At 35.7% G+C, this 10782-nt stretch overlaps 1 protein-coding gene across 1 annotated transcript; it reads left to right on the top strand.

Moving 5' to 3' along the window:
* The first annotated feature begins 6924 nt into the window (after window positions 1-6924).
* On the top strand, window positions 6925-8904 carry Htr1f (5-hydroxytryptamine receptor 1F). The gene has a single exon (XM_090333047.1). It carries the CDS (start codon window positions 6925-6927, stop codon window positions 8023-8025), a length of 1101 nt encoding a protein of 366 aa, XP_090189173.1. The 3' UTR covers window positions 8026-8904.
* The last annotated feature ends 1878 nt before the right edge of the window (window positions 8905-10782 follow it).

Below are 10782 nucleotides of genomic sequence, written 5' to 3'. Positions count from 1 at the left end.
GGGCTACGGTAGCAAATAATAATGATGATGATGATGATATAAATGCATTTGTCCCTGTTCTGGAAGTTAGAAATTCTAAGATCAAGCAAATTTGGGCTCTGGAGAAGACCTATTTTCTTACAAATTTTCAGCATTTCACTTTAATCGCTTATCATGGAAGGCACTAGAGGGCTTTCTTTTAATTTACTTATTTTATTATTGACACCAAAACTTCTTGCTCTTATATAGCTAGACCTTCATAAACATTGATAAGCTTTTCCCATTTTTCCTACCCCTCCCTATGCTCCTTGTCTTTTGGAATTACTATTTTCAATTTCTATGAGATCAACTAAGAAAGAATCATTTCCAGCATTAAGCAGTGCTATCCATTTGTGTAAGGATTTACAGATAATTATGGAGGGCTTTAATGAAATGAGTGTCTCAGGAAAGGTGTCAGCAACAGCAGAAACCATGTGTCTCTTTTGCTATGCAGTGAGAAGCACCTGGGCCAAAGATTAAAATGCAGATTGTTAGACTGTACTTTCAAAGTTTCAGAAATCTTGTGTTTAAGAGTAGAAACAAGAAGCTGGGGAGCAGGGTGGCTCACACCTGTAATCTTAGCTACTCAGTAGGCCAACATCTGAGGATCAAGGTTCAAAGCCAGCCAGAACACAAAAGGACCTGACACTCTTGTCTCCAATTAACCTTTATAAAAAACAAGAAGTGGGGCTTGGCGCAACGGTACTGTGGTAGCCTTGAGATGAAGACCTCAGGGACAGCACCCAGGCCCAGAGTTCAAGCCCCACGACTAGGAAAAAAAAAAAGAAGAGTAGAAACAAGAATGTACACTTCTAAAAAAAAAATCCCAGGTTATGCTGATGCTTCTATGCCAGGAACTAGACCATGAGAATTACTGAGCTAGAAGAAAAGTCAGGAAGGAAATGTGCCAGATCTTGTGTAATGTTTCTCTCAGAAAAACACTAGCTAAAACCATTTTGAAAGAACCTAACTTGAAGAATTTACCTTGAAAGGCTTACGGATAAACAGAAAAATGATGGTGAGGAGAATGTGAGGATGAGACATGATTCAGAGCTCCATCTTGAAATGATTGCTTTCTTGGCCCAATTTGTCCTTTCAAGTCAATACAACCTCTCCTTGTAATCCCAATGCATTTCTCAGCTGCTGTGTGTATTATTATTATTGGACTTTCACTCCATCTCTGCAAATATCCTCACTCCCTTGAAACCTTGTAGTCCTTCTACAGCAAGATAGATCAATCACAAAGTTCCTTTTCTGTTCTTATTTGGCTACTGACCATTTCCAAAGAAAACTTGCATGGATATAGATCGTGTTCTAAATGGCCTTAAGCAATGCACAGAAGTTTAGGGATTTTTTTCTTGGTCATTGATCAACTCCTTTTCTATAGCAACTGTGGTATATCTTTATGATTCCCCCCCACACCTCCTTAACAGATGACAATGGCTCCCATTCAAAGAGAAAAATGGTATATGACACATAAAAATGCTCAATTTACTGCCAGCCTAGTCCTGCCACAACACTTACATGCTCACAACTCACTAGCTATAAACTTACTTCACTTATCCTCTTTCTTGTGGTACACAGTGACGAAGGATCTTTTTTATAGAAGGGTTATTTATAAAGATGTGATATGAGGATGGGAAACTCAAATCCCCAGTTGTAGCTATACTGCCTGTGTACTATGGCCAAATGTGAAACGAAATGTCAGATTCACACAAAATCTGGACCCAGAGGCAAGTGACAATATCACAAGTGTCTCTTTGGGCTGCTGTCATCTCAAAAACAACAATAATTGTTCAGGCTTCTGCTGCCACATTTTCTGCTCAATATAAAATTAGAAAAATCAATTTCCATTTAGAAACCACAACCAGGCCCTCTTTCTTGTTTAGCTGTGTGCTGTGTGTGTGTGTGTGTGTGTGTGTGTGTGTGTGTGTGTGTGTGTATTTACCAGTCCTGTGGCTTGAACTCAGGGCTCTAATAGAAGAGAAGAGTCATAAACTTTTCTGCTCCGGCTTGCTTCAAACAACAATAGTTAAATATCAGACTCCTTAGACGACATTATAGCCATGAGCCACAAGTGCTCACCTTTAGCATTTTAGCCAGAACTTGTTAGATTTATTTCATAGCTTTTCCAATTCTTCCCGCAATACTGAAGATAGAATTTACTGAAATATACTGTATGTAACAAAAGTGTATAAAGCCGGATGCTGGTGGCTCACGCCTGTAATCCTAGCTACTCAGGAGGTTGTGATTTAAAGCCAGCCTGGGCAGAAAAGTCCCTGTGAGACTCATATCTCCAATTAACCACTCAAAAACCAGAAATGAAACTGTGACTCAGAGTGGTAGAACAGTAGTACTGAGCAAAAGAGCTCAGGGACAGAGCCCAGGTTCTGAGTTCAAGTCCCACAACCAACAAAAAATAAATAAATATATATACACACATCTCAAAGTTTATTAGGCACTAGGCCTTTTAGAGATTTTTTCATATTCCTATTCATATTCATGTGGTTTGAATTTTGTTATCTTTACATAAAAATGATAAAGGTGAGTCTCTGAAAGTTGAAGCAAAATCCTGAGCTCAGACATCAGACACAAATTGTTTAAACTGTTTGACTCACAGTCTGACACTTGATAGTTGTTATGTCTTGATGTGTCTCTAAAAATTCTTATATTTGAGAAATAATCCATAATGCAGGTAAGCATATTGTGAGTTCTCTGCCCTTGTGAATTAATGTCATTATTGCAGATGTGAATAATTTATCATGATTGTGGATTAATTAAAAAAGTGACTTTGGCTCTTCAATGAGAAATAATAACTGTCCCTACAGATAGTATCTTTTAGGCACTGGGGATTTGAATTAAAATTAGAACACTTGCCTTTCAAGCATGGTTCCTGGATTTAAACTCCACTACCACCAAATTTTTTTTTCCATAGAAGGGTTACATTGCATTCACCAGATGGAAGGTGCATTACTTCACATATATTGATACCCTTTCTCATGTCTTGGTTCCCATTTCCCTCCCCCCCACCCCCACCCTCATCTTGTTTTCCCCACTTTCCTATCCAATTTCAAATAACCAAATACACATATATCCAATATATCAGATGACAAAGTGAAATACTGTAACAATGTGAGATAACCAAGGGACAGCAAAAGAGATGAGAGATAACATAGTACATTAAGGACAACAATCACTCATTATATGGCTTTTGTTTCTATATCCTAGAGGTCCTTTCATTTAGCATCATACTCTATGGCCTTATGTATCTAGGTTTTACTTTATTGCAAATCTCTGCTAGAAGAGTCCAAGGTTTCTACTGATTATGGCAAATGAGGGAAACAATTGAGCCTATGTTCCTTTGAGTCTGGCTTACTTCACTTAATATTATTTTTTTCTAAGTCTTTCCATTTCCTTACAAATGGGGAGATGTCGTTCTTTCTGACAGGAATTCTATGCCACCAAAAATTTTTTTAAAAAAAGAAAGGAAAAGAAAGATTCAGTGGTACAATACTATAACAGTGGTACAATGCTATAACAGAATAGCATTTGCAGAAATCAATTCAGAAAATTAAAATTGTCCACTGCTAGGATTTCTTGAAGTCCTCACAGAACTAATTTTACCATCTTTAAATGATATTAAATAAACTGTGCAAACATTCACTCAGTTACTCCCAACAGAAAGTGATTTAAACTACTCCCCTGAGACCTAATGTTTTAACCTGAGGACAATGTAATTGGATAGCTCAATAAAATAGACACCTGAGCATAAATAAGCACTAGATTAAAAGTACTGTGTACAGAAAGAAGAGTAAATACATCACAAGCCTAAATCAACAAGCTAGCAAATATCCACGCTTAGTATAACTGATGAGACTACAAGCTCTGTCTAGAATCAGCTTGATTATCAGTAAAGATACTTAAGATACAGAATACAGTATGTATGGGAAAAGTAGAAAAGGTGTCAGTATACAGTCTCTGTTGAATGACCCCATCCCTTAGCACGTTGAGGACCACGGTGGAAAGTTAAAATAGAAAGGTTCATGAAGAAATCTGGTGTAAAGACTTTTCTGAAATAATGAAGGTAGATTGTTTATTATATTTCTAACTGGGGAACCAATTTTTCATTGGCTGCATTTGTTTTCCTGTTTTCTTCATTGCCTAGGACTGTGATTTTTGTTCATGCTCCAGGCCTAAACTCTTGGAATTCCACATATTAGTGTCAGCCATTCTGTAGCCCCAGTCCTGGCACCGCATACAGAGATGATAATGGTGAAGATCCAAAAAGGGAAATTTTTTTCTTGGGGAAAATGTGCATAGGAATACAACACTTTGGTCCATTTGTAACCACCTTTGGGCAACAGACATGAAGTCATACTATTAAAGAGCCAAAGAACAGGGAGAAGCCAAGGTCAAAGGGTGGCATAGCTGATCATTATTTCAGTCCTTGTATAGGGAGAAGTTCCAAAGAAGTTGTTATCACTTGTCATCACTGATCCAGATAAAAACTGAAATTGCCTAGTATTTCCAGTCCCCTGTAATAAAACTGAACTAATCCTGTCCTTCCTGAAACCCAAGGTGATTGCAAAGGGAGTGCAGAGAGAAGGACTGAGAGCAAAGATACATACTAAATAGAGACAGGTATGATATGCCAAGCTTTTCCCTTGCTTTTTTGTGGGGAGGGCTTGAGTAAAGGGTCAATCTTGTCATCAAAAGCAGCGTTTAAGCACCTGCTACATTTTAGGAAGTCAATTGGGTTTCTAAGTTTAATATTGGAAAGACTTCTGGCAAACTGCAAATGTAATTTGTATTAGATAATTTTTATTTTTTAAAGAATTTATTAACATTGATTTTTTTACATCATATTTCAAATGACGTGTTTAAAAAACAAGTATTCAAGAAGGCAATCTCTATATACAATCACTGGCACTTAGATTTTAGAACAAAGTTAAAATTAGGCTGAGAGTTTGTATGCCATAGAAACATATTAATCTATGTAATAAAACATTATGTCTATAAACTCATAAATCTTTATGTCTATATAGTTGTATTTATATTTCCAATACCATGTCCATAGCATTGGGTATGCAAATATTGAGTTCTCGCTCTTGTACTGTTTGGATCTAATAGCCACATATTAAGGATAGCATGCTCCTTTTCTTCCTTTGGTCTTGACTTGTCTCACTGAACATGATTCACTCTAGATTCATTCACTTCCCTGAAAATGCCATTATTTTATCTTGTCTGTTGGCTATGTAGAATTCCATTGTATATATTTACCACATTTTTTGCATCCATTCATTTTTAAATCTAAAATATGACAGAAGTTTTTATTCCCCTCCAATAGCATTTAGCAAACTTTTTATTAAGAATAATATAACTGCTACAAAATGTGATACTTAGAGAAATCAGTTGAACTATTAAGTAATTTTCCTTCTAATTTTAAGCTGGTCTACTCTCTTATAGCATTGATATCTATAATTAAGGTCTACATATCTAGACAGGGTCTTTTATGCAACATTTCATGTAAATGCCAAAACTATCTTTCAGGTAAATTAAAATGGAAATTATTTGTATTGACAATGTAGAAAATATCAGCAATTTTCATTAGGTACTATAACTCTAAATAAACACCACTGCAAAAAAGTCAATTGAGAAACTAGTCAGGTTTTAAATTTAATATGTCATATAAATTTTATGATTAGACAATGGGAGATTGGAAGGAAATAAATATGACTCTACCACATTTCTAACATGTCATCTTAGTTTTGGAGTAAGCATCTTACATGTGACCATTGACATTTCTAAATGAATTTCTAGGGAAAATACTTAAGGACTGTGATGTCTTCTGATATTAAAGATGCATATGGAGAATTTTAATGACTGTTTTGATGGTTCCTTTGGGCATTCTGTTATTTATTATGCCTGTGATCTAATACTGGGTAGAAGAAACATGATCATATGCCATAACTCTCTTAACAAGCTAAAAAGAATGAAGACAAGATCAGTGAAAGGGAGTTAATACACATAAAGCAGGAAACCCAAGGAAGTAAAAGAAAAATAATAAAATAATATAAATAGAAAAAAATCAAAGGAAGTTACTTGATATCAGTGAGAAATAACAATGTTTAATAGAGATGCTGAAAAAGTTGTGTAGCTGAAATGTCAGAGTGCTGTCAGTATAGAAGAATTCAGATGCTATATTTCTGAAAAAAATACACAAACATAAGAAAATCCATATTGACTAAGCTTATGAAAGCTGACTTCCAGAACCGCTCACTTCAGAGAAATGACTGGAGACATGGATTTGAGGGATATCCACCACACTTACTGAATCATAATATCTAGAATTGGGGCACAGGAATCTGTGTTTTAAGAAACCCTCAAGGTGATTCTGAAGCTTACTAAAAACACTAAAAAAAGCCACCTTAAAATTTCCAAGGTAAGAGATCTAATTTTTTGAGCTGTAAGTATATTTTAGATATGAGGCCCTTGTCTGTTGTACGGCTAGTGAAGATATTCTCCCACTCTGTGGACTTTCTGAACTCCATTTTTTTTGCCAGTCCTGGGGCTTGAACTCAGGGCCTGAGCACTATTGGTGGGCTTTTTCCTAGGCTAGCACCCTGCCACCAGAGCCACAGCACCATTTCTGCCTTTTTCTGTATATGTGGTACCAAAGAATCCTACCCGGGTCGTTGTGCATGCTAGGCAAGCACTCTACCACTAGGCCAAACTCCCAGCCCAGAACTCCATTTTTAATCCATAGAATATTCTGCAAAGATACGTATACATTCTTTGAAAAGGATTGTTCTACAAGAAAGAAGATAATTCCCAAAGCCTTTTCTGAACCTTTTTCCCCCTTTGTTACAGGTATCCATTTTGTAAACTATATCAGTCTTTTCAAAGATGGATTTCTTAAATTCGTCTGATCAAAACTTGACCTCAGAGGAACTGGTAAACCGAATGCCATCCAAAATTCTGGTGTCCCTCACTCTGTCTGGGCTGGCCGTGATGACAACCACCATCAACTCCCTTGTGATTGCTGCCATTATTGTCACCCGGAAGCTGCACCACCCAGCCAATTATCTAATTTGCTCCCTTGCAGTAACAGATTTTCTTGTAGCTGTCCTGGTGATGCCTTTCAGCATAGTGTATATTGTGAGAGAGAGCTGGATCATGGGACAGGTCTTGTGTGACATCTGGCTGAGTGTTGACATCATCTGCTGTACATGCTCCATCTTGCATCTCTCCGCCATTGCTTTGGATCGGTATAGGGCAATCACAGATGCCGTGGAATATGCCAGAAAGAGGACCCCCAAGCAAGCTGGCATTATGATTACAATTGTTTGGGTTATATCTGTGTTCATCTCTATGCCTCCTCTCTTCTGGAGACACCAAGGAACTAGCCGCAATGATGAATGTATCATCAAACATGACCACATTGTTTCCACCATTTACTCAACATTTGGAGCCTTCTATATCCCGCTTGCATTGATTTTGATCCTCTACTACAAAATATACAGAGCAGCCAGGACATTATACCACAAGAGGCAAGCAAGTCGAATTGCAAAAGGGGAGCTCAATGGTCAAATCCTGTTGAAGAGCAGCGAGAAAAGCATTAAACTGGTCTCCACATCCTACGTGCTAGAAAAGTCTTTATCTGACCCATCCACTGACTTTGATAAGATGCACAGCACAGGAAAAAGTCCCAGATCTGAGCTCAAACATGAAAAATCTTGGAGAAGGCAAAAAATATCAGGCACAAGAGAGCGCAAAGCAGCTACTACCCTGGGATTAATCTTGGGTGCATTTGTAATATGTTGGCTTCCCTTTTTTGTAAAAGAATTGGTTGTTAATGTCTGTGAAAAATGTAAAATTTCTGAAGAAATGTCAAATTTCCTGACATGGCTTGGTTACCTGAATTCCCTCATAAATCCACTAATTTATACAATCTTTAATGAAGATTTCAAGAAAGCATTCCAGAAACTTATACGATGTCGATATTAGTTTAAAGAAAGTTTATTATGAAAAGGTAGAAGTTTTAATTTTGTGGAAGGCAAAAAAATATGCTAATTCATAAAACTTTAGAGAAGTATATAAAAACTGCTAAACTAAGCATAAAATTATTTTACTAGCACCACAAATATAAAGTATATTGATTTGGCCATCATTTGAGAGCACTCAAAAATAGAAAATAAGGGCCGGGAGTTTGGCCTAGTGGTAGAATGCTTGCCTTGCATGTACAAAGACCTGGGTTCCATTCCTCGGTATCACAAACACAAAAAGCCAGAAGTGGTACTGTGACTCAAGTGACAGAGCTCTAGCCTTGAGAAAGCCCAAGGACAATGCTCAGGCCCTGAGTTCAAGCCCCAGGACTGACCAAATAAAAAATAGAAAATAATTTCTGCAGGTTACAAAAAACAGTTTTGTCTATGCAATGTACCTAAAAAGTCAACTGGAAATACATATGTGTGTAATATTAATGAAAATTATTTTCTAGGTTTATATGTTACAGTTGCAAAGGAATTTTCAATCAACATATTTCCACCCATACTTTTTATATATCCCTATCATTTTATTCTGTAATTATTTTATAGAAAATATATAATTCACTAAAATTTACACGTTTTTCTTATCTAATTACTCAGCCTTTCTCCATCTTACCCCAAGTAGAAGGGAAAGAAGAAAAAATTGCAACTACTATTTACTTTGGGTTGAATAAATATTAGAGTCAGAGAGGTTAGCATTGTATTAAAGTAGTAAAGAGTTGTCATAGAGTGGATAAAATATGGTAAACTAATTATTAACATTAAACTTATGCATAATTAATATGTTCTATTTTGTTTGAACGATATCATAACCATGTATTTCCATTTGAATAAAAGTCTTACCCCAGGAGGTATGGCGTGAGGAAGTGTATAATTGTCTCTTCTTTACTTGGAAATGAGAGGTAAGACACTTGATACCCTAACTCATTCCTGTAATTATTATATTTCTAATACTTTTTAAATTTCTTAAAATACATTTTGACTCTGTTAATGCTAACAAGTTCAATTATTAGACATGTTTTGCCTTACCCTTCATTTCCATACCTTTGACTTGATTATTTGTTTTTTTCATTTTCATTAGTGAAAATATAATAGGAAGGATTCAGAAAAATGTTTAGACTTCCAACAATTGAAAATGGATGAGATTATGAAAGCTTATCACAAACCAATATGATTTAGAAAACAAAGCATCCTTTTTTTCTTTTATAAGAATGATAGGGAGAAAAACCTCATAGGCCCTCTACATACTAGCCAAATGCTCTACCTTCATCATGTTCAGCAAACACATACAACTGCAACTCTATTATAAAATAGTCTTTCCTGGTGGGATGCTTATGAGTACATTAGATCATTTTTTATGTAATTATGACAAATTACTTTCAAATAAACAAATATTTACAGTGCTTTTATCCTTTTTCATTTATTCTTATTGTTATTGTAAAGGTGATGTACAAAGGAGTTATCGTTAGATGTCTGATAAAAGAGTACATTTCTTTTTGAATAATGTCACCCCTTCCTTGGCTGTCTCCCAGTTTTTCCTTCTATCTCTACCACAAGCTATATCATTCATTCTCAACATAGTGTCTAGTGACAACCTTTGTCACTGTGTTCCTTTTTACCCTCCCAAACACAGATCAATGAACAAAGAAGACAAATGATAAAGACAGGGTTCTCATTTTATGTAAGCTACTGGGATTGTACTAAATAGATGTAAGAAGGAAATGCTGAAAATATATCTTTCCATAACATAATGGTATTTATATAAAAAAAGAAACAATGCAACACAAAAGCGTACTGTAACAAACAAGGAAGTTCCTTAACATAGTTTTGATGATACACAGAGAAAGTAGTCCAGATGTGGTTGAAACACAGCAGGAAATTTTCATAAAGACTATATCTTGTCAGGTTCAAGAATTCATGCTTGTAATTCCAGCAATGTGAGAGGCACCTCTAAAGAAATCTTGTTTGCAGTTTGATCCAAACAAAACCGTGAGACCTTATTTGAAAAACACAGCTAAAGCACAATGATAGAAATGTTTGCCTAAAAAAACAAGTCCCGACTTCAAATCCTAACACTGAAAAAATAAAAAAAAAAACTAGTACTGAAATGTTTGCCTAAAAAAACAAGTCCTGACTTCAAATCCTAGTACTGAAAGAAAAAAAGACTACAAGGCCAAAATAGGTCCCATCATTTTCTGCTTAGGTCTGTCTCTCTCTCATTATTTATGATTTTGTAAATTATTCATTCAAAGACATGACAAAATATTTTTTAAATTAAATTAGTTTACTTATATCCATCTCAAGAACTCATACATTTATATGGAGAAACTCTTTAAGAGACACACATCAACAACTTAAAAAGGACAACTTTCAAATGAGGTGAGTCTCAGCCAAGTAAAAATATTGTACTCTGCTTTGAGTTGGAATGAAGCTTAAATCTAAAAAAGAAAATAATGTCCCAAATGGCAGGTAAATTCTATCACCATGGATCACACGGAGAATCAAGTTTGTTTTTCTGCGTGTATGACATTTTTTAATCCAAAGGGCCACATAATCTATTGCAATAATTATCTCTTTATCTAGATTTTCCCCCAACACCGGCTGAGGGAAGAGTTCAAGCAAACCCCCATGAACAAATAATAGTGATTTCTCTCTAGTATCTTTAAAGGGTTGCTATTACAGGGACAAATGATCTACAATTTTGTATTTCTTTGAA

Source organism: Megascapheus bottae, chromosome 1 (assembly GCF_031878675.1).
Source record: "Megascapheus bottae isolate mThoBot1 chromosome 1, mThoBot2.hap1, whole genome shotgun sequence".
NCBI lineage: Eukaryota > Metazoa > Chordata > Mammalia > Rodentia > Geomyidae > Megascapheus > Megascapheus bottae.
This window is presented reverse-complemented; position numbering and strand designations above follow the sequence as displayed.

Bases quoted from the DNA above. Each gene is read 5' to 3' on its own strand.
- Htr1f (XM_090333047.1), top strand. From the start codon at position 6,925: ATGGATTTCTTAAATTCGTCTGATCAAAACTTGACCTCAGAGGAACTG.